The 24805-nt window shown below is 37.9% G+C and overlaps 1 protein-coding gene across 1 annotated transcript in view; it reads left to right on the forward strand.

Annotated features, from left to right (window-relative positions):
* The window catches only part of CCNI (cyclin I), a 38928-nt gene that overhangs the window by 8728 nt on the left and 5395 nt on the right, over positions 1 to 24805 (forward strand). Inside the window, exons 3-6 of the mRNA XM_010838127.1 lie at positions 16933 to 17061; positions 19814 to 19888; positions 20039 to 20179; positions 20738 to 20968. Of these exons, the coding sequence (XP_010836429.1) occupies positions 16933 to 17061; positions 19814 to 19888; positions 20039 to 20179; positions 20738 to 20968 (576 nt within the window). The remainder of the gene's footprint in view (positions 1 to 16932; positions 17062 to 19813; positions 19889 to 20038; positions 20180 to 20737; positions 20969 to 24805) is intronic.

The following is a 24805-nucleotide window of genomic DNA, read 5'->3' on the forward strand; positions in this document are numbered from 1 at the left end:
ACCCCCTGAAGGAGATCAGCCCTGGGATTTCTTTGGAAGGAATGATGCTAAGGCTGAAACTCCAGTACTCTGGCCACCTCATGCAAAGAGTTGACTCATTGGAGAAGACTCTGATGCTGGGAGGGATTGGGGGCAGGAGGAGAAGGGGACGACAGAGCATGAGATGGCTGGATGGCATCACTGACTCGATGGACGTGAGTCTGAGTGAACTCTGGGAGTTGGTGATGGACAGGGAGGCCTGGTGTGCTGCGATTCATGGGGTCACAAAGGGTCGGACACGACTGAGCAACTGAACTGAACTGAACACATCGTTTATCCCTAGTACCTAGCTTTGTGCTTGGGATAAAGAATATGGCGAATAAATTTTCAGTATGTGTAAGCAAATGACAGTATCTAAGCTTCCCTGGTAGCTTAACAGTGAAGAATCCCCCCTGCAATGCAGGAGACTTGGGTTCAATCCCTGGGTTGGGAAGAATTTCTATCCCCTGGAATAGGAAATGGCAACCCACTCCAGTATTCTTGCCTGGAGAATTCCATGGACAGAGCAGCCTAGTGGGTTGCAGTCCATGGAGTCATAAGAGTCGGACATGACGTAGTGCTAAACCACCACACCATAGGTTATTGATGTCTATGTGCTTTTTCTAATTCCAGCCTACTTTTATCTTCTTTCCCACAAGCTGAAGAAATACATGTTTTGCTTTTAGTGTTACTTAATTGTTGTTTAGGGAATTGGAAAATTAGTTAATCTGAAAGCCTTTTATACTAGGACCATTTGCATGTGTTATCAAATACATTTAATATCTTACTTGATCCTTTGAGGGCTTCCCTTATAGAGTCCATAAGATCGCACACACTTGATCCTTTGAAAAAGGCAGTAGTCCCAAATTGCTCAGGATTTCAAATAGTAAGTAGTAGAGTTATAATTTTGAACTTGAGGCAGTTTTCTTCCCATTATACTTTTTATTTTTATATGCTTGTATGATTCAGTCATTCAGTAAATGTTTAAGTGTGATATTCTGAGCACTGTTCTAGCATTGGGGATACAACTGTGAGAAAAACAGAAATTTCTGCTCTTATGTTCTGACATTCTAATAAGCCTCAAAGCTTTATTACATCTGCTTTTAAAACCATTTTTTTCTCCTATTATCTCAAGCCAGCATGCAACCAGCATGCATGATAAGCTTTTATAACATGGTCTTTGAAGGTGATTTCTATCAAGATGATAGTATATTGCTATATTGTCACTTATTCTGACCTATTTTTATAGCTATTTTAACAGATATTATTAATGTGTAATACCAGAGAACAGAACAGGATCAGAACTTCTAAGACGGATCTTTTTAAGGTTTTGCCTTTGGTAATGCCAAGTAGAAGCCCTACTTAGTGTTAGTCACTCAGTCGTGTCTGACTCTTTGTGATTCCATGGACTGTAGCCCTCCAGGCACCTCAATCCACAGATTCTCTAGGCAAGAATGCCGGAGTGGGTTGCGATTCCCTTCCCCAGGGGATATTCCCAATCCAGAAATTGAACCTGGGTTTCCAGCCTTGCAGGCAGATTCTTCACCATCTGAGCTACCAGGCAATCCTAGAAGCTCTACTTAGTTCCTGTAAAATGTATGTGGGCTTAGTCTGATGGTGATAGGAAATAAGATAGAGATGGGAGTGAAGAGCTATAGGGGCTTGAGCTGCTTGACAGAAGAACCTCAAGGACACTTACCTGTTCTAATTCTTTTATTTTCTTCTGCAACTCTCAGGGACTGGTTTTCTACTTCCCTTTTCACAATTTCTTCTAACTGTGATTTCCCTCCTTTTTCACTCTTTGTGTAAGAGAAATAGTCTTGTCTCTAAACCAATGTTTTTATTTTGGGGCTTTTTCTTTTTTTTTGGTGCTGGTTAAAGCGGAAAAATAAAATATTTTTAAGCTTTTTCTCCTCTAGTTTTCTTCTCCCCATCTCTACTTTCACCTAAACACTACTACAAGGTCATTTTCTTAAAATTTTCATCTCCTGTCTTACAGTTTAGGACAGAGTAGAGTGGTCACGCAAGAATATATTACACATCTATCACTTCCCTTCAGTTTGCTTCTACAACACTCTGTTCTTCACATATGATAGCACACACTATTATAATTTCCTGATGATTTGACTTAAGTTTCAGTTCAGTTGCTCAGTTGTGTCCGACTCTTTGCGACCCCATGAATCCCAGCACACCAGGCCTCCCTGTCCATCACCAACTCCCAGAGTTCACTCAAACTCACGTCCGTCGAGTCGGTGATGCCATCCAGCCATCTCATCCTCTGTTCGTCCCTTCTCGTCCTGCCGCCAATCCTTCCCAGCATCAGAGTCTTCTCCAATGAGTCAACTCTTCGCATGAGGTGGCCAAAGTACTGGAGTTTCAGCTTTAGCATCATTCCTTCCAAAGAACACCCAGGACCCAATCTCCTTTAGATGGACTGGTTGGATCTCCTTGCAGTCCAAGGGACTCTCAAGAGTCTTCTCCAACACCACAGTTCAAAACCATCAATTCTTTGGCGCTCAGCCTTCTTCACAGTCCAACTCTCACATCCATACATGACCACAGGAAAAACCATAGCCTTGACTAGACGGACCTTTGTTGGCAAAGTAATGTCTCTGCTTTTGAATATGCTATCTAGGTTAGACATAACTTTCCTTCCAAGGAGTAAGCGTCTTTTAATTTCATGGCTTTAGTCACCATCTGCAGTGATTTTGGAGCCCCCCAAAATAAAGTCTGACACTGTTTCCACTGTTTCCCCATCTATTTCCCATAAAGTGATGGGACCAGATGCCATGATCTTCGTTTTCTGAATGTTGAGCTTTAAGCCAACTTTTTCACTCTCCTCTTTCACTTTCATCAAGAGGCTTTTTAGTTCTTCCTCACTTTCTGCCATAAGGCTGGGGTCATCTGCATATCTGAGATTATTGATATTTCTCCCGCAATCTTGATTCCAGCTTGTGCTTCTCCCAGCCCAGCGTTTCTCATGATGTACTCTGCATATTAGTTAAATAAGCAGGGTGACAATATACAGCCTTGACGTACTCCTTTTCCTATTTGGAACCAGTCTGTTGTTCCATGTCCAGTTCAAACTGTTGCTTCCTGACCTGCATACAGATTTCTCAAGAGGTCAGGTCAGGTGGTCTCATCTCTTTCAGAATTTTCCACAGTTTGTTGTGATCCACACAGTCAAAGGCTTTGGCATAGTCAATAAAGCAGAAATAGATGTTTTTCTGGAACTCTCTTGCTTTTTCGATGACTTTAGTTTACTGGCATATAATTGGCTCACAGTAAATGTTTGTTAAATGAACGTTTATTATCATTTTTTTATAATTCATTCAGGCTAGAGAAGTTCTTTTATATATTAATAGTACTTTCAAGTACACAAAAATTTTGTTACAAATTCAGGGGAAAAAACTGAAGACTGGTTAAAGTGACATGTACTTTCAGACATACTTTTTTTTAATAGATACAAAGATAAATCTGCCTCAGACTGTTTATATAAAGATGATTTTCATTAGAATTTTGAAAATCTAAGGATCCTTAAAGGCCATCTAATTTTGTGTTTCCAAATGTAGGATCTTGAATCACTGGGCTCCTCGGTGTATGAGAATCACCAGGAGGTGTCCTGCAGATTCCTCTCCCAGACTACTGGACTTGGGTGGCAACTATGGGAATTTGTATTGTAAAAAACATCATAGTTTTGTTATAGCTCAGTTGGTAAACAATCCGCCTGCCAGGAGACCCCAGTTTGATTCCTGGGTAGGGAAGATCCACTGGAGAAGGGATAGGCTACCCACTCCAGTATTCTTGGGCTTCCCTTGTGGCTCAGCTGGTAAAGAATCCGCCTGCAATGTGGGAGGCTGGATTCAATCCCTAGGTTGGGAAGATCCCCTGGAGAAGGGAAAGGCTGTCCACTCCAGTATTCTGGCCTGGAGAATTCCATGGACTGTGTAGCCCGTGGGGTTGCAAAGAGTCGGACATGACTGAGCAGCTTTAACTTCACTTTGTTAATATGTGTTAGGTCTGGGAAATACTGATTCAGTCTAATCACATAATAAAAAAAGTTTTTTGACATCTCTGATAAATGATCCTCTACTTTGTCTGTTCCACCGTAGAAAAGCCCTACCAGTTATTGGAGATTTTTTCCTGAATTGAATCTGAAAACTGCTTCTTTCAGTTGGCTATCTGTTGGTTCTAATTCTGTACACTGAAGCAGTACAGGATAAGTTTGTTCTCTTTTGTCTACTTATAATCCTTTTAAGCTTGAAAAGTCCTCTCTTCCAATTATATATCCTTTGTTCTTGAACCATTTTTCACTTGACAAGGTTTCCCCTTTTTACCATCTACTTTTTTCCCCTCTGCATACACTCTTTTTACCATGTTTCTTAAATCATTGATATTCAAGTTGTGCTCATTAATAAGCAGTGGAATGAAACTATTACCTCATTTTATCTTGGCTTGATAATTTCATTAGTATAGCCCTAAATTAAAAAAAAGATTGTTTTGGCAGTAATGTCTTGTTGTTGGCTTATTATACTGAACTTGTTTTTAAAACCTTTTCTGTTTTGTTTCTCTGCTTTTAAGTAGAATTTCCCTTATCCTGGATGTACTTTTTAAGTTTTTGACTTAGATGCACTGTTTCATATTTATTCTTAAAATTTTAAATTGTTGACGTTTATCTGTTGATAAATTGATGCTGGCCTATTTTTCTAGCTTTAAAATTATTACCTAATATATTGGAGCTTCTCTGGTGGCTCAGCAGTAAAGAATCCACCTGCAGTGTGGATCCCTGGAGAAGGAAATGGCAACCCACTCCAGTATTCTTGCCTGGGAAATCTCATGGACAGAGGAGCCTGGTGGGCTACAGTCCTAGGGGTCACAAAGAGTCGGACACGACTTAGTGACTAAACAACATCATCATCTAATATATTCAGTTCAGTTCAATCGCTCAGTCGTGTCCGACTCTTTGCGACCCCATGAACTGCAGTACGCCAGGCCTCCCTGTCCATCACCAACTCGAGTTTACTCAAACTCATAACTGTTGAGTTGGTGATGCCATCCAACCATCTCATCCTCTGTCATCCCCTTCTCCTCCTGCCCTCAATCTTTCCCAGCATCAGTCTTTTCAAATGAGTCAGCTCTTCCCATCGGGTGGCCAAAGTATTGGAGTTTCAGCTTCAACATCAGTCCTTCCAATGCACATTCAGGACTGATTTCCTTTATGATGGACTGGTTGGATCTCCTTGCAGTCCAAAGGACTCTGAAGAGTCTTCTCCAACACCACACTTCAAAAGCATCTGTTCTTTGGTGCTCAGCTTTCTTTATAGTCCAACTCTCACATCCATACATGACTACTAAAAAACCCATAGCCTTGACTAGATGGACTTTTGTTGGCAAAGTCATGTCTCTGCTTTTGAATATGCTGTCTAGGTTGGTCATAATTTTTTTCCAAGGAGTAAGCGTCTTTTAATTTCATGGCTGCAATCACCATCTACAGTGATTTTGGAGCCCAAAAAAATAAAGTCTGCCACTATTTCCACTGTTTCTCCATCTATTTGCCATGAAGTGATAGGACCAGATTCCATGATCTTTGTTTCTGAATGTTGAGCTTTAAGCCAACTTTTTCACTCTTCTCTTTCACTTTCATCAAGAGGCTCTTTAGTTCTTCTTCATTTTCTGCCATAAGGGTGGTATCATCTGCATATCTGAGGTTATTGATATTTCTCCCGCAGTCTTGATTCCAGTTTGTGCTTCCTCCAGCCCAGTGTTTCTCATGATGTACTCTGCATATAAGTTAAATAAGCACGGTGACAATAAACAGCCCTGACATACCCCTTTTCCTATTTGGAGCCAGTCTGTTGTTCCATGTCCAGTTCTAACTGTTGCTTCCTGACCTGTATACAGGTTTCTCAAGAGGCAGGTCAGGTGGTCTGGTATTCCCATCTCTTTCAGAATTTTCCACAGTTTATTGTGATCCACAATAACAGTCAAAGGCTTTGGCATAGTCAATAAAGCAGAAATAGATGTTTTTCTGGAACTCTTGCTTTTTCGATGATCCAGCAGATATTGGCAATTTGATCTCTGGTTCCTCTGCCTTTATCTAAAACCAGCTTGAATATCTGGAAGTTTATGGTTCACGTATTGTTATATCCTGGCTTGGAGAATTTTGAGCATTACTTTGCTAGCATGTGAGATGAGTGTAATTGTGCAGTAGCTTGAGCATTCTTTAGCATTGCCTTTCTTAGGGATTGGAATGAAAACTGACCTTTTCTAGTCCTGTGGCCACTGCTGAGTTTTCCAAATTTGCTGGCATATTGAGTGCAGCACTTTCACAGCATCATTTTTTAGGATTTGAAATAGCTCAACTGGAATTCCATCACCTCCACTAGCTTTGTTCGTAGTGATGCTTCCTAAGGCCCACTTGACTTCACATTGCAGGATGTCTGGCTCTAATATATTAACTTTGTCATTTTTGAACCATCTGTAGATTTGGTAAATAAATACATCTGTTTTGCCCCTAGGTTGGTTTTTTTCTTTTCCTTAAGTAAACAGTTTTCTTAAAGTATATATAGATCATAGAGTGTACAACTCATAAATTTTCACAAAATGACACTAACCACATTACCAGCACCTTCAGAAGCTCTTCTTATGTCTTATATTTACCATCATCTATCTTTTCCCCACAAAGAAACATTAGCCTATATATATCAGAGATTAGTCTTTCTTTGTTTTGAATTATATTTATATATGGAATAATAAAATATGTCCTGGGCTGCTTTGCTCAGCATTATTATTTATTTTATTTTTTTTGTTGTAACATCTCATCATAGGGATTCATTTATCCATTCTTCTATTGATGGTCATTAGAGTCTTTTTGTGTATGTCTTTTGGTGAACATACTTGTACATTGCTGTTGAGTATGTTCTTAGAAGTGGAAATGCTAGAACCTAGAATATGTGTATTCTCAGGTTTAGCAGATACCACCAATTGTATTACTTACCCCAGTCGTTATACCACTTTTACACCCCATTTTTTTCTTTTTACTCTTACAGCAGAGTATGAAAGTCCCAGGTTGCCCTGCATCCTTGTGAACCTTGATATTGTCTGTCTTTTTCATTTTAATTATTCTCTCGTGAGTGTGTTAATAGTGTCACATTGGGTTTTATTTTGCATTTCCTGGGTAGCTAATGAAATTCAGCTTTTCATGTGCTAATTGGCCATTTACTATCTTTTTTGGTGAAATGTGTGTTCACATCTTTCACCTGGGTTCTGTTGATTTCCTTTTTAAATTGTTAGAAGTTTTTTGTTTTGCAGGCTCTGTGTATTATACATATCTTCAGCTCTGTATATGTTGACTTTTGATAAATAGAAGATCTTAATTTTTAATGACGAAATATCAGAAATTTTTTCCTTTTTGCTTAGTCCTTTTAAAGAAATGTTTGCCTCACCCAAAGTAGTAAATTTTTTTTTCCCTTTGTGATATGATGTGAAGTAGGAGTCAAAAATAATTTTTCTCCATTTAGAAAACCAGTACTATTGATTAGAAATACAGTTTGTGCCACTGCTCCATAATGTATTTTTGTTATTAATGACGTGACTGCTGTATATGAGTAAATACATTTGTGGGTCAGTTTCTTGCCTCTCTTCATTGATCTCTTCACTTCTCTTAAATACCACACTGCCTCAGTTATTGTAGCATAATAATGTCTTTGGTGGCATATACTTTTTTTTTTTTCCCTTAACAGTTGTCTTGGCTGTTTAAAGCCCTTTGCTCTTCTGTATGTATCAATACTTTTAATACACTTGCCAGTTTTCAAAAAACAAAAAAATTGTGGGGTTTTGGTTTTACTGAATCTGTAGATTGATTTGGGGAAGAATGAACATGTTTATGAGTCTTCTAATCCATGAACATAGAGTATTTCTCCATTTTTCTTTAAAGATGGTCTTCAGTTTCTTTTAATAATGTTTGATAATTTAGGTTTATTCCTGGGTATTTGAGACTTGTTGAGGCTATTACAAATGGTATCATTTAAAATTTTTTATGTGCTTGCTTCTGTATGCTGGTGGATTTTTATATAGACCGTACTAAATTAACTAACTTAGTAGTTTGCAGAGTCTCTAGGATTTTCTGTCTAGTATACTCTGTCATGTCAAATGTGAATAATCGTGGTTTTATTTCGTTCTTTCCAGTCCTTACAACTTTCTTTTTTTCCTGTTTGTCAGAATTAGCTAGGGTTTCCAGAATACTGCTGAAGTCTCCATTTGAGGAGAAAGCTTTCAATGTTTTACCATTAACTCTACTAGTTGCTATATATTTTTTAATCTTTATCAGACTAAGAAATTCCTTTCTCTGCCTTAGTTTGCTTGGAGTTTTTTTTATGAATTAAGTGTTGAATTTTTATACATCATTGGATTTTATTAACATTTTGGCTAGGAGTCTTCCATCTAAGGTCATGGGTAAGATTGGTTTGTAATGCCTTTATTAGATTTTCATGATAAAGTTATGCTGGCTTTGTAAAATGAGTTGGGAATTATTCCTGCTTTTTTTCCCCCAGTGCTCTCCATTTGTTTAAATTGATACTATTTCTTTCTTAAATGTTGGATGGTTTCACTTCAAAGCCCCTGGGGCCTAGAGATTTATTTGTGGGTAAAACATTTACTAATTAATATCTTTGGTAAGTATGAGGCTAATCGGGTCTTCATTTAAATGTTGTCTCAGTTTTGGTGAATTGTGTTTTTTAAGGAATTCATTTCATCTAAAGTTTCAAATTATTTGTATAAAGTTATTCAGAGTATTCTCTCTTTAACATTCCCTTTTTTATTCCTTAGTTGGCATGTGGTTTTTCTTGATCACTCTTTCTAGAGGTCTGTCAGTCTTTCAGTTCTGTTGATTTTTCCCTATTGTACATTCTTTTTTTTTTTTTTTTTAAGTTTTGCTCTTTTTCCATTATTTTTACTTTTTTTGTATAGTTTTCTGTTCTTTATCTTGAGATATAGATGCTTTATCTCAAGAGAAATGTTTTCTTTTTTAATTCATTTAGCGCTATAAAGCATCGCTGTCTACTCTTACTGAGTTTGTTGTTAGATTTCATATTAGGTTCTTAATTTGAGTTGTTACATGTCTCAGTTCTAAAATTTCCCTTTTGGATATTTTATAGATTTCATTTCTTTAGTGAACGTTTTCATCTTCTCATCTGTCTTCCTTCCTCTCTGTGTATCAAGTCCTTTTCTGATAATGCAAAGACCAAGATCTTTGTTGTCCCCCTTTTTTTTCTCCCTTGTTTTTGATTACTTGGTTCTTTGTCTTGTCATGCCTGGTTATTTTTGATTGGTTGCTGAATATCATGAGAAATTGTAGAGGCTCTAGATGTTTTTTTTTTTCTGCAGGAGGGTTCAATCTTCCCAGTGCTGGGCAAACTGAAGAAGAAGCTTGAATCCATTGAAGGACTGTGCTGATGGGAGGCTGGGTTGCTGTTGAGTATGGCTTCATCTATTTCTGGTTGTCCCCAACTTCTAGAGAGTAGCCAAGGATTCCAGCGGAGAGCTTGGAGTGTTTACTAGTGCCCTTATTCCTGGAAGGGTGCTACATTCTTCCCTGAGCTCATTCTTACTTTTCAGAGACTTTCTGCTTAGCCACTTAGAGCCTTGTCCTTCCCAACTTCAGAATTTCATTCAGAAGATTAATTAAGAGGAAAATCAGCTGAGTGTCACATTCAGATTTCTGACCCTCCCTCTTCCCGCTAGGTTCTTGGCTCTTCAAGTCACCAAATTTTGACTCTTGCCTTGTAAGACTCCCCAAAACTCTGTTGGTTTCTTTGCTCATACTTTACAGCTCTTGCCATACTCACAAGATGGGCACATGCCTGAAAGGAGAAGCTATGCAGAGTGTTGACTCATCTCTAATTGTTGCCTCCTCTCTGGAATCTCGGCTCCTCAAGGCCTGGCTATCCTAGCAGTTCTGATGCCTTTCTGTCAGTGTTAGTGGCCTTTTTAGCTGTTCTCAACTAGAGTGTAGGTTTGCTGCTCCCTACTCAGTCATAGCCAAAAGCAGTAAGGTGATTTTTTTAAAAGGTATTGAACAGTCGTGACAGGAGATGATGTGGGAGCACAGGAAAGTACTTAGCCCAATTTGAGTAATCAGGAAAAGTGTCTGGTAGGAAGTGATGGTTGAAAAAGCTCTTAAAGGATAAATAAAAAAGCAAGTAAAAGAGCAAGAAGTGTGTTTCAACCAGAGGGAGCAGTGATATAAAATACCATTACAGGAGTAAGAAAGAAACCCTAGATAGAAGTACTGCTCTTGCGCATTTTAAGGCAGAAAGGCATGGAAGGTGAGTGAGGCTGGAGAGGTAGGTCAGAGAGGGATTTGCATGCCCTGCCTGGGGGATTATACTTCATCTTTTAGGTAATGGTGAACCTTTTAGAGTTTAAAGCTAGACAGAATTTGTGTTTTAATAATCAGAATAGCAGAAAGCTCTGTATTTTACCATGTTGAATCAAACCATTATAAATTCTGTTTGGGATTAGTTGTTCAACAACTATACTGAATTCTCTTAACCCTATTTGAGCAATCCATATAAGAGAAAACAGATCTCTTGATTAGGAAATATGAGTGAGTCTTTGCAAACTGATCTTTTGTGGGAGTTTTTTGGTTTCTGTTAGTTTTGGCTAGTAATGATAATACTAGCCATGCAAGAATGCTTTCTTGGCTCCATTCTCAGATTTTTTAATACAAAGTATGTTAAAGTCCAAAGAGTGTCATGTTTTCTTTCATAATTATTTGCATTATAATTGGTTTGAAAGAACTATTTATAAGTAACATTTTGTAAATTTGTTTCTTCTGGCATCACAAACCACTGGGTATTTGTAGAGGAAGGAAAGGACAAAACTAACTTTTAACTGCTGTTTGCATTCTCTGTGTTTCACACAAGTTAAATCACTTAGTTGTAATATGTAAATCTCTATTTAGCTATGTTCTCGTGTGTTCTACCTCTCCTTACAGCACATTATGTCCTCCTCCTGTGAGACTTCTTACATGTGTTATTTGTTAACAAATAACACGATGTCAAACACGGATAGTCACATTATGTGACTATCTGTAAACATAATGTCAAACACAGATAGTCACATTATGTAATGTAATCTGTTATTTAGGGATTTTTCCCCCCTATATCCGACCTGAAGGTATTGAATTAATGCTGTTTTTGCTCCTTATTGCTCTTCTAGATCACTATTCTTTCACTTCCCTAAAAGCCTACCCACTTTCATCAGATTGTATCACCATCTGCCTCTCCTTGTATTAATTTATTTCATTTTCATTGAATTGTTCGGATGGCTTAATTAACATTGCAATTTTTTTTTTTTTTTGCATTTTTAAATAAAAGCTCCCCTTTGTAGAAATTTAATTTCTCTTGAATGTTTAATTATCTCCATCTAAAAGTTTTGTGGCTGCTTCAGTTGGTTCCCAGGGACCTGTGGGGCTCCTGGTCCAGCTCCTAAAAGTAACACCTCACGGCTCTGTGGAAAATGGAATATTTTAAAACCAGTACCGAGGGACTAGCTGTAGGGCTGTGTCTACTTCTCCCACCTCTAGAGAAGCCATAGATCCAGACAGTATTTTGCTGACTTTTTCAGACTCCTTCTGTGAGAGTGAGGATCCAACTGCTGGCTTTAATATCCTGGCTTTAATAACCTAACTCCAGGTTCCTCTGTCAAGTTGGAAAGTAGTCTCTTTAGGACGTTATTTTCCTGTTACCCGGTATACCCCAAGCATTTCAAGCCCACAACTTCAGTCCCATGAGCAGCTTTATGTTTCTTTTCGATTCATTGAATTGTATCACTAGTTGTTAGAGTATCCATTCTAGCAGTCTTTTCCATCCACCTTGATTTTTATTTGCAAATCTGAGGAGCTTAACACTAGGTTATTGTGTTGACATTAGTCCTGTTGACATTAGTTGACTCCAGGTTGACATCAGTCCTGTCCTTCAGAGTAAAGTTCACAGGTTTAAAATACTTAGTTCTTTTCCTTGCCTTGTGAGTGATCACCCCCTGCCCTCACTCTTAAGACACAAGGTAGTTGCTGTCTTCTCTTAGAGCCTTTTGTCCTGCACCCACACTGAGCCAGGCGCCCTTCCAGTGTCCCCCCTCACCCTGTGCATACCTCTGTTCTCACGTTACCGTATTTTATTAATGATTTCTGATTGTTTGCCTCATCATGAGGCTTTGCTTTAAAGTTCAAACAGGGAGATTGTCATTCTTCATTGTATTCCCATGGCCTGTTGTATGATCCACACTTAATGTTCATTATTATGAACTGAGTTAAATGTCTTGAGTATCAGATGTTTTCAAATTATTGTTCATAGTCTTAACACCACTTTGGTGGTGAGATATTAATATAAAAGGTTGTAAACCATCTTTGTCTCATTTTCTTGTCAGTATTTCTTGTGTAGTATTCTAGAGTCAGTTTTTATATAACAAAAGGAATTGACCAGGAGGCAAATATATATGGCAGCTAACCATCATAAATGCCAGTGATAACTGAGTTTAGAGCTAAATATAAAAATTATGTATGTGTGATTAGTTGGTTTGGCCACAAAGAAATACTTTACTTTTGGGGTCAAAGCTGAAAATTGACAGAGGAGTTGGAATAAAGGAAACTGGCCAGTGCACTATCAGAGGTTACAAGGAGCACCTGGCACTGTTCTTGCAACGCTAAAGAAAACCAAGAGGAAGGAGAGAAGGAATTCTAGCTGAAGTGCCTATTTGAGGAGATCCACTGTCAAGATGTACAGCCTTTCATACTTTAATAACTCTTAATGCATCTCTCTGTGATAGAGGAATTAATTTCATAAAGTTGACTCTGAGTGATCAGGAAAAAGGTTTAAGCTGTGGTCTCTGTGCTTTCTGAGGAATGAGATGAATAATATATTTTTAAAGAGATTTCCATCCAAAATGGTTATGATGGTGAATCCTGCAGTGCTTAGGTTAAACCTTTACTTGTCTGGAACCTTCACTTATTGAAAATGGTCTTTTCCACTAATCACGGAGCCATTTCTGTACTTTTGTGTGTTTACCTGACAGCAATACTTACCCACTCCAGTGTTCTTGCCTGGAGGATCCCAGGGACGGCGGAGCCTGGTGGCTGCCGTCTGTGGGGTCGCACAGAGTCGGACACGACGGACGCAACTTAGCAGCAGCAGCAGCAGTACTTACGTATATCTGTTCTATTTATTAGTAGTAAATTAAGTATTACTAGGTTTGTTTTGTTTTTATGGTTCCTATAAAACTGAAGAGTAAATAAATATTGCTTTAAAGTATGTACCTTTTGAAAATTAAGCCTAAATCCAAAACTTAAAAATAATATGTAGGAAGATTAAAATGATAATAGTATTTGTATAGTAATCTCTAATGATAAATTCAGATTCATTTCCCCTTCAGTATCCTTTAATCTTTAAATGTATATTCATCTTTTGTCCCTGGTATCTTTCATTTATTCCTGTTGAGTTTAGTTTTGTTTTTAATGGACTATCAATCTGTTATCATGGCCCATTTAAGATAGTTTAATGTCTGTTTGCTGCCTTAGAAAGAAATTCTCTTATTCTTACTAAATTTTCTTATTCTCAGGAATTGAGAAAACTTAATTCCAAAATTACTATAGTTTGTAACAATGTTACCTAAACTTTAAAACCTTAATTTGATTATATAGATTTGTGGTGTGATGACATCGTGAAAATTTTATTTAATAAATAAGAGAATACTGGATATTGATTTCTATTAAATGCTGTAACTAGTACACTGCAGTTCAAAACAATCAATTCTTAGGTGATCAGCCTTCTTTATGGTCCTACTCTTATATTCATATATGACCATTGGAAAAACCTTAGCTTTGACTATATGGACCTTTGTTGGCAAAATAATGTCTCTGCTTTTGAAGATGCTATCTAAGTTAGTCATAGCTTTTCTTCCAAGGAGCAAGCGTCTTTTAATTTCATGGCTGCAGTCACCATCTGCAGTGATTTTGCAGCCCAAGAAAATAGTCTGTCATTGTTTTCATTGTTTCCCCATCTATTTGCCATGAAGTGATGAATCCGGGTACCATAATCTTAGTTTGTTGAATGTTGAGTTTTAAGCCAACTTTTTCACTCTCCTCTTTCACTTTCATCAAGAGGCTCTTCACTTCCTCTTTGCTTTCTGCCATTAGGGTGGTGTCTTCTGCATATCTGAGGTTATTGATATTTCTCCTGGCAGTTTGGATTCCAGCTTGTGCTTTATCCAGCCTGGCATTTCGCATGATGTACTCTGCATATAAGTTAAATAAACAGGGTGACGGTAGCCTTGACGTTCTCCTTTCCCAATTTGGAACCGTTGTTCCATATCCGGTTCTAAGTGCTGCTTCTTGACCTGCATACATGTTTCTCAGGAGGGGTATAAGGTGGTCTGGTATTCCTGTCTCTTTAAGAATTTTCCACAGTTTGTTGTGATCCACACAGTCAAAGACTTTGGCATATTCAGTGAAGCAAAAGTTAGGTATTCTGGAATTCTCTTGCTTTTTCTATGATCCAGTGGATGTTAGCAATTTGATCTCTGATTCCTCTGCCATTTTTAAATCCAGCTTGAACATCTGGAACTTCTCAGTTCACATACTGTTGAAGCCTAGCTTGGAGAATTTTGAGCATTACTTTGATAGCATGTGAAATGAGTGCAATTGTGCAGTAGTTTGAACATTCTTTGGCATTGCCTTTGGGATTGGAGTGAAAACTGACCTTTTCCAGTCCTGTGGCCACTGCTGAGTTTTCAAATTTGCTGGCATATCGAGTGCAGCACTTTCACAGCATCATCTTTTCAGATTTGAAATGGCTCAGCTGGAATTCCATCACCTCCACTAGCTTTGTTCATAGTGATGGTTCCTAAGGCCCACTTGACTTCACCTTCCAGGATGTCTGGCCCTAGGTCAGTGATCACACCATCATCATTATCTGGGTCGTGAAGATCTTTTTTGTACAGTTCTTCTGTGTATTCTTGCCACCTCTTCTTAATATCTTCTGCTTCTGTTAGGTCCATACCATTTCTGTCCTTTATTTTGCTCATCTCTATAGACTTGTGTACTCTGGACATTACATATAAACATGATCATACAATACATGGTCTGTTGTGACTGTCTTCTTTCACTTAACATATTGTTTTCAAGGGTCTTCCATGTTATGGCATGACTGTACTTCATTCTGTTTTTAAAAAAAATATATTTATTTATTTAATTTGACTGCTCCAGGTCTTAGTTGTAGCATGTGAGATCTTAGTTGCAGCATGTGGGATCTAGTTCCCTAACCAGGAATTGAACTTGGGCTCTTGCACTGGGAGCTCAACGTTTTAGCCACTGGACTACCAGGAAAATCCCAGCACTTCATTCCTTTTTGTTGATGAATAAATTTCATAGTATGGATATATCACACTTTATTTATATCCATTTATCAGTTGCTGGGCATTTGGGTTGTTTCTGCCTCTTAACTATTATGAATAGTTACTGTTGTAAACGTTAGTGTACAAATACTTGTGAACATTAGTGTACAAATACTTGTTTGAATACTTGTTTTAAAATCTTTTTTGTATATGCCTAGGAGTGGAATTCCTGGGTCATATGATAATTCTGTGTTTAAACTTCTGAGGAGCTGCTAGATTGTTTTCTGAAGTAACCGTACCATCTTTCATTCTTAGTAGGTGAATGAATGAGGATTCTAATTTCTCCGTATCCTTGCCAGAATTTGTTGTTACTAATTTTTTTTATTGTAGTCATTTTTGTGGGTGAGAGGAGATACTGCCTTTTGATTTTGATTTGCATTTCCCTGATATGTAATAATGTTGAGCATCTTTTCAAGTGCTCATTGGCGACTTGTGTATTTTCTTTGGAGAAATATCTATTTAGACCCTTTGCTCATTTTAAAATTTGGTTTCTGTCTCTGTTAACTCTCAGGAGTCTTTGCATATTCTAGATATAAGTACCTAATTAGATATATGATTTACAAACATTTTCTTCATTTTGTGAGGAACCATTTCACTCTTCCCATCGTTTACATGTTGTTTGCTTTTGAAAAGCTGAAGATAAAATAAAGATATTTGCTTTGTTATGACTCTGACAGTAACTAAGTCAACTTTGTACTCCATAGCCAAGTTACACGAGTTTTATATTTTCTATAGTTATACTGGAATGACTTAAATGATAGATTGAGAAAAGAAGTACTTGGGACATTTTTAATTCTCTGATTTCACATTATAAAGAGCAATGCTTCATTTACTTTAAAAACTGTGTGAATGACTCAGTTATTTATTTACCAAAGTAGCAGAAGGGTATATATTTGTAAAGTAATTTAAAGTGAGCTGTATCACCCGAAAGTTGATACCCTTTTTTAGCTGATTGAGATATTGATTACTGTGTTATATCAGCATAGGGTTCTTAACTGGGGCCAGTTGTGCTCACCAGGCGACATTTGGAAATGTCTGGAGATATGTAGGTTGTTCTGCTGGAGAAGTATCTAGCATCTACGTAGCTTCGCTGGTGGCTCAGAATCCACCTGCAATGCAAGAGACCTGGGTTGGGAAGATCCCCTGGAGGAGGGCATGGCAACCCACTCCAGTATTCTTGCTTGGAGAATCCCATGGACAGAGGAGCCTGGCTGGCTACAGTCCACGGGGTCACAAAGAGTCAGACATGACTGAGCGACTAAGCACAGCACAGCAACTAATACATAAGGTTTTATCTTCCTTTATCTCAAGTTTGTTAGATTTTGAATAAACTTAGAAACATTTTCTAACATGTAAACACATATTCCATAGCATTTGCTAACCTTTTATAAGTGAGAATTGCAAATATATCTTGATGATAACTTGAAACTTATTCTCTTTTATTTTTTAATTGTTCCCTTATAGAATGTTTCTCCATCGCAGAGAGATGAAGTGATTCAGTGGCTGGCCAAACTCAAGTACCAATTCAACCTTTACCCAGAAACATTTGCTCTGGCTAGCAGTCTTTTGGACAGGTTCTTAGCTACTGTAAAGGTAAATATTCTAGAATATACTTACATACAACTTCTGTTTTAATGGTTTATATACCGCACCAGGGGCAATTAGTAGAATATTCTACAAGGTGGAAAGGAATGGAAAACCTTCTTAAAGATAAGATATATATCTGTAAGAAGACATGATGTCTTCTATTATTGCTTTAAGTCTTCAGAAATGTTTCCGATTATATTCTGTAAGTATTCATAGCTTATACTTAACCAATGAAATTTATGTCTTTCTTTTATAGCATTGGTAGAAAGTTTAGTCATCTTTTTAACACGTTGAATACTAGTTGTGAATAGTGAATCAGACTAGAAAAGTATAATAAGCCTATTGCATATTTTTCTGTCACTACTTATTTATTGAATCTCTTTTTTGTAGTTTTCTGAACAGCATATAAGTACTTTCTAGCAGCATACATTTGGAGTATAACAAGATGAAAACTGAACTGTTTTACATAACTTTGGTGTTTTTTTGTTCAGTGGCAGTATTACAAATAAGTTTTATGTTATCCCTATTGGTATATCATTGGTTATATGATGTGAAATCAGTCATGGAGGCCCTTAGCAGATCTAAAGCAGAAAGTCAACATTTATTCAATAGCAAGACATGAAACAAAAAAGCAATTCAGTTATCGTTTGTATCCCTAGGAATATATATATGTTGCAGGAACTATGAGTTCAGTGCTGAGGGTATTTGGTATAACAAATAGAAGCCAAAGAATTATGGAATGGAAGAATTTGGATGGCCACTCAGTTACCTTTTTATGTTTCAGACTTCTACTTTTGAGAGACTTAAATTATGATGATCCTAATTGCCTGAAGTCTGGGTTAACTGAGATGCCAACAGTTATTTCAGCATCAAGTCCTCCTCCCCTCTCCCTGTTCCCCTGCTGTAGCTAAGCTCCCTTTCACAGAGAAAGATACCATGGGGCCTGATGTTACTAGCATCAGATGCTTACTTAGAGATGGCTAATCTATATTGAAACAATTAATTTAAAATGTATTCATAGTTTAAAGGTGCTTAAAGCAGACCATAAAAGGATTGCAACAAGAATGGAGCCTCAAGTCTGGCTGTGCAGAAAAAGGTGCTATGAACTTTAAAAGTACAGACCTTGAACCTTATCCCAGACCTACTAAATCTGAATCTCTAGTAGGTGAAATCTGAACATTTTTATTTAAATAAAGAAACTACATAGATGATTCTGATGTACATCCAGGATTGAAAATTACTGTCTGTTTAAACAAAAAAAACCCCACATATTTGCTGTTGGGGTTCTTTACAGTACTAAGTTTACTCTTGGTGCCCTTGTTTTGGGGATTTCATTGCCTACCCAGAGTTGCTAACTGTTGGACTGTCTGTAATGAACTCTGATTTCCTCAAGGATATGGAGTTGATACGTTGTTACACAGGGAGAAATAAGAGAACCTGAAAAACTGTCAGAGCCACAAGATCTGACTTCACTTTCTGGATCACTTGTGGTATCTCTGTTAACCTCTGAGACTGTTTTCTCATCTGTAAAGCAAGATATAATATTTATGGCAATGTTTTCTAAACATAATATTCTGATTAATATTAATGATTACTTTAAAATATTGATAGAATTGAACTGGCTTTTATTTCTCATATGGGCTTCCTTGGTGGTTCAAATGGTGAAGAATCTGCTTGCAATGCAGGAGACCTGGGTTCGATCCCAGGTCGGGAAGATGCCATAGAGAAGGGAATGGCAACCCACTCCAGTATTCTTCCCTGGAGAATTCCATGGACAGAGGATCCTGGTGGACTACAGTCCATGGGGTGCAAAGAGTCAGACATGACTGAGCAACCAACCCTTTATTTCTTATACAGGAAGAGGGATGGAAGATTCCTAGACTGTATGCTACTTCCATTGAGGCATTGGTTATTGACTGGCCTATTTATTAAATAATTAATCAAGGCTAAACTATCATGATTATTCATTTGGCCACACCATATAGCTGTGGGATCTTAGTAACCCAACCAGGGATTGAACCCAGGACACGGCAGTGAAGGCACCAAATCCTAATCACCGGACCTCCAGGGAAATCCCTGTCCTGATTATTTAAAACTGAATTGGCAAACTCTTACTCTACCAGTTGGGTAGAAAGTTATTATAGATACGGAAAACAGGCAAACTCGAGCCCTCCTAAGGGTGTCAAATCTAAGAAAGATTTTCCCCACCTTGATTGATTCTGTATATATTTAGGAGCCTTTCATTCTTATCATGGATTTGAATATATAATTTTTTGGGTGAACGTTTAATTAGAAAATTTGCTAGCATGTCACTTTGTAAAGTATGCAATATAATAGCCTTCATTTTATATTCCTTTCTTAATTCCCCTAACATCTCGTATGTTAATCTTAACTGATATGACAGATAAAATAAAACCAGCTTTAAAAATACACAAATATATTTTTAATTGGGGGAATTTTATAAGTAAAAAAATGTCTTCTAAAATCAAGCTCACCTCTGATGGATAGAAATTAGCTTTGGCTGACTAGCACTGGTTGAACTTGGAAGAGAATGATCTTAGTATTTCCGTAGAGTGTGTAATATGGCTGGGGTTATAAGTTATCTCTGATCCTAGAAAGCAGTGAATGAAAGCCAGATTAATTTGAATTCCACAGGGTTGTGTGCATACTTGCCTCGTCTGCATATCTAGTTTCCAAAAATAAACTCTTTTTAACTTTTTGACAAATCACTGAAGTTGTTTTTTCTCTCTTGTTTTAGGCCCACCCAAAATACCTGAGCTGTATTGCAATCAGCTGTTTTTTCCTGGCTGCCAAGACTGTTGAGGAAGACGAGGTAACTATTTTCAAGATTAGTCATATCTCTTTGTTGAAAGTTTTATCCGTTTATTAGCTTGTTTTCTGTTTACCAAAACAAAAACTGAAAAAACGAGTTAATTTTTTTCTGTCCTGCTCTCCCTGCCTCCTCCCCTTTTGCTTTGTCTAGAGAATCCCAGTACTGAAGGTGTTGGCAAGAGACAGTTTCTGTGGCTGTTCTTCTTCTGAAATTCTGCGGATGGAGAGAATTATTCTGGATAAGTTGAATTGGGATCTTCACACAGCCACACCATTGGATTTTCTTCACATTGTAAATTCACCTGAAGTCTTTCAATTTCCTACTTGAGTATATAGTCCTGTTTTAGTAACTTGAAAAGTAGATTGCCCACTCTTTTGGCGGGGACGGGGAGCTGCACTGAGTCTTTGTTGTTGCTTCAGCTTTTCTCTAGTTTTGGGGAGCAGGGGCTGTAGAGCGTGTGGGCTCAGTAGTTGTGGCTCCTGGACTCTAGAGCACAGGCTCAGTAGTTCTGCTGCACGGGCTTAGTTGCTTTTACAGCATGTGGGATCTTCCCAGAGATCAAACCCATGTCTCCTGTATTGGCAGGCAGATACTTTACCCCTGAGTCACCAGTGAAGTCCTTTTTTTTTTTTGTTCTGATTTTTAGGAAAAGGAAAATTACTGCAGTTAGCCAAGGAAAAAGTAGAAATTAAGATATATGTCAAATCACTGAAGCTAAAATTGCAAACTTAGAAATTGAGTAATACCTGAGATTACATGAACTTCTGTACATAGCTTATCTAGACATTTAAGTAACTAGAATGATGTTCTTGTGATTTAATTTTAATTTTTTTTTTTTTTTTTTTTTAGTTCCATGCCATTGCAGTGTCAACTAGGCCTCAGTTACTTTTTAGTTTGCCCAGTCTGAGCCCATCTCAACATTTGGCATTCCTTACCAAGCAATTACTTCACTGTATGGCCTGCAGCCAACTTCTGCAGTTCAAAGGATCCATGCTTGCCCTGGCGATGGTTAGTCTGGAAATGGAGAAACTCATTCCTGATTGGCTTCCTCTTACAATTGAACTGCTTCAGAAAGCACAGGTAGGTGTCAGTCTAATTAAATGGCATTCATTTGTCTCTTACTGGGAAAATAGGGTTAGCAGATAGTTATAAAAGTAAGATATTTTTAATCTTGTAATGGCAGCTTATTTTTAAGGGCAGACGAAGTATTATTACACACTTTAAATGTATAGGTTAGACGTCTTTTTTTCTCTTTTAAAGCCTAGACAGTATTTTCTCGATTCTTTTCATCCCTCCTCTAGGTGGTGGTGGTTGTTTAGTCACTAAGTCATGTCCAACTTCTTTGCAACCCCATGGATTGCAGCACTAGGCTTTCCTGTCCTTCACTATCTCCTGGAGTTTGCTCAGAATTCACGTCCACTGAGTCGGTGATGCTGTCTAACCATCTAACCTTCTAGGTTGCTGAAAATCTTAATCTTAAAAGATAACTAAGATTCTTGCTAATATAGTCTCCATTGATTTTGTATGAAGAACCTTACTACCTATTAGGCTTCATTACAGTACTTCTGTAGTTAACTCATTTTTTTAAAAAGATAAGGCAAAAACATAAACCGCAAGAAGTTGCTTTTTAGACAAGCAGATAATTTATTGTTGGCTAGAGAAGGAAGTATTTGGCAAATAGAAAGTATATTCCTGAAGTTCCAGGACTTTCTGAAGTAGTTGCCTAAGGTTGGTGAGTAGCTTTATCTGCAAATTGATGTAAAATGTTTGAGGTTGGTTAAATTTTTATCAACTATCTATATAAAAACTAAAAATTTAGTGGAGAAAATTCTCATTCAAATGAAAATTTGAAATTCAAATGAAAAGTTAATATGGTTACTCTGTTAGCAACTATTTGGAGAGGATCCTTACTGGTTCTGTTCATGGCATTAAATGGAACCTACGAGTTTAGATCTGCTGCAAACCATACCCCTTAGCCAAATGAGTCCCTAATAAGACTTTTGAGCCTACTTTCCCTTTTATATGTCCCTGTTTATTCTCATTTGGCAATAGTTGTTCTGATTTGTTTTATTAAATTTTATTTAGAGAAGAGACTGCTAAATTCTGAGCATAAAAACATTATGTAATATAAAAACCAACTTCAGCAAACAGCTGCAATCTTTGAGTTGATAAAACTTATTAAAGAATTCTATAAAATAAAAATGAGAATAATACTTGAATTTGGTATTTTGTAAGACAGTAACAGTTGATAGATACAAGCTGTAAAAGCTAACAGACCAAAAAAAAGTTAACAGACATATAAAATATACTTTAGGGCAGCCTCTGAGCTCTGAGAATTTCATGCTTTAGTTTGTGAGCAGAGAAGGGCTGTCTTTTCATAAAAAGAATGATGATAATAGAGCAATATATCAACTAGAGCTCTATTCCTCTTAGCTGTGTTTTATTCTGCTTTAGCATAGCCCAGCTTGTTCTCCTTCCCTGGGACCCATGATATTAGTGTAATACAGGCTGTTTCTCCATACACAAGGAGATACCTTCTTTTACTTGCATTTGTTACATTGAAATAATTGAGAAATGTTTTTTTCTATTGAAATAATGCTATAATGAAAATAAACCCTGGGAGATAGTTGCTAGTTAGTGAGAATTTTTAGAAAGTAACATCAAAAACTACCACTTAAGGGAATAGTGTGACACAGAGCACTTACTTTGCCTACCTTGAGTGTTGGAAAAGGAAGTTGAATGTTAATCATTTACATTAGACTCTGGAAGTGGGGGAAGGGACATTAAGAGAACCTCCTACATTTTTCATCTTTATTGGAATGAAGGACATAGCTCTAAATGCCTCCATGACTTTGTTTCTGTGCCTGTTTCCAAGTTAGTGCAGAGAAAATTTTTTATGTGAAGAGTTACTAGCACTGAGAAAGGACAAGCGTTGAACCGTAAATAAGAATATTGTAAATAACATGTATATTCTGTAGCTTTGATGGCTTGTTCTTTGCTGAAGAACATTAGAGAATATGCTTATTCTCTATTGTAAGTCTTCTGGTGCTAAAAGAAAGTGTTCACCAAAACTGTTCTCCCCAGGTATTATTATAAGCTTGGAATTTGAAGGAACCTTCTTAAAAATCAGATTATTCAAACTCTTTATTTTATAGCTGCAGCGCAGAGAACTTGGGATTTTCTCAGAGACACACAAAACTTGGTAGTAAACAAAACTAGAAAAACCCCAGTGCTTTATCTATACCATAAAAATCTTGAAGATTGTAGTCCAGTGGTTTTCAGTGTTTTCTTTAGAAATAGAACTCTTCCTCACCCGCCTCCCCCCAAATCTTGTACACGCACAATTCCCAAATCCTAAATAGTAAAGTATTACTTTGTAATATGTGTTTGGGGCAGAAGCCTATCAGATGCAGTCCTATTCAACATGGCCTCTTCTCTTTCATAAGCTGTTTGGACATAGTTTGAAAACCACTGTTCCATTGTCTTATATATGTATATAGTTATGTTACATTTATTGAGAAATCTATGGTCAAGGTATTGGGGATACAGTGATTCCAGAAAAAGTCTCTGCTCCATGTAGTAGTCAAGTTATAATGAGGAAGACAGTTAAAAACACACATAAGATCACAAAACTTCAGAGAGTTTGAGACTTGGTCTTAGCAATTCTCTGAAATCCTAGTGGCCCAAATCTGTGCTTAGTCGCTCAGTTGTCTCCAACTCTTTGCAACCACATGGACTGTAGCCCGCCAGGCTCCTCTGTCCATGGGATTCTCCAGGCAAGACTACTGGAGTGGGTAGCCATTGCCTTCCCCAGGCCCAAATATGAGTGGCTCCTTATTCTTTAAGACAGTTATTTTTGCTAAGTTCATCTCTGTTCACATAGGAACACTAAGTCTAGTATCTTTGTAATTAGACCTGTGACAAAGCCATAGTAATATCAGATACTCCTCCTGGATTTCTAGTTGTTGTATAGGAAGTTCTTGCATCAGATTGCTAAGATGGTACCGACATTACTTCTGACATGTTTCCCAGTGTCGTGGTTTGAGAGGACTGCTATTGGTCCATCACAGGCGTCCATGCTGTGAGGGGCCCCATTGTCAGCAGCTCTGCCTGTGTTCCCTCTGGACTTCAGACAAAGTACAGGGAGTGTTTCCTGGTTTGAAAGGCAAGCCTTCTCTCGTCTTTTCTAGTCCCCTCACCCACTCTACTGCCACATCACCACCCCTCTTACCTCTTATGCTACCTTTTGGTCATCATTTTGAGCTGGCCAACCCTCTTTCTTCTTACTCCTCTCATTGCTCTGTTTCTGTGGCTGTACTCATGTTCTCCTCTGATTGATGCCATCTGCCTTGATAATCTCAGGATGTTAAATCTCCCCAGATGAGCTTGGTGGTCTTCCTGTCCCTAAAGCGATAAAGCATCTGCCTGCAATGCAGGAGACCCGGGTTTGATCCCTGGGTTGGGAAGATCCCCTGGAGAAGGAAATGGCAACCCAATCCAGTATTCTTGCCTGGAGAATCCCGTGGACAGAGGAGCCAGGCGGGCTACAGTCCACAGGGTCGCAGAGTCAGACACAACTGAGCGACTTCACTTAACTTTAACTTCCTGTCCCTAACCAAGGTCCCTAGTCAAAGTATAAGTTTACCTCTGTGGTGTAGTGTAAGAGCATGGAGTTCAAGAAGCAGGCCCTCCCCACCAGGTCTTCTAGTCCTTCCTGAAGGTGCCTCGAGTCTGACTTCTTATGGCACTAGTGTTTTCAGGGCTTTGGGTCCATCTGAATCAGTTACATAATGCTATTCCGATCCCCCTTTCCCATCAGTAACCTGTTCGGCTGTCTGCTCTGTAAATGTTCAAGGCTATTTGCCTTACCTCCTTGGTAAGCTGAATTACAGTTCTGTTTGTTTTTCTAGCAAGGGA

The sequence above is a fragment of the Bison bison genome, unplaced genomic scaffold (genome assembly GCF_000754665.1).
Source record: "Bison bison bison isolate TAMUID 2011002044 unplaced genomic scaffold, Bison_UMD1.0 scf7180017864092, whole genome shotgun sequence".
NCBI lineage: Eukaryota > Metazoa > Chordata > Mammalia > Artiodactyla > Bovidae > Bison > Bison bison.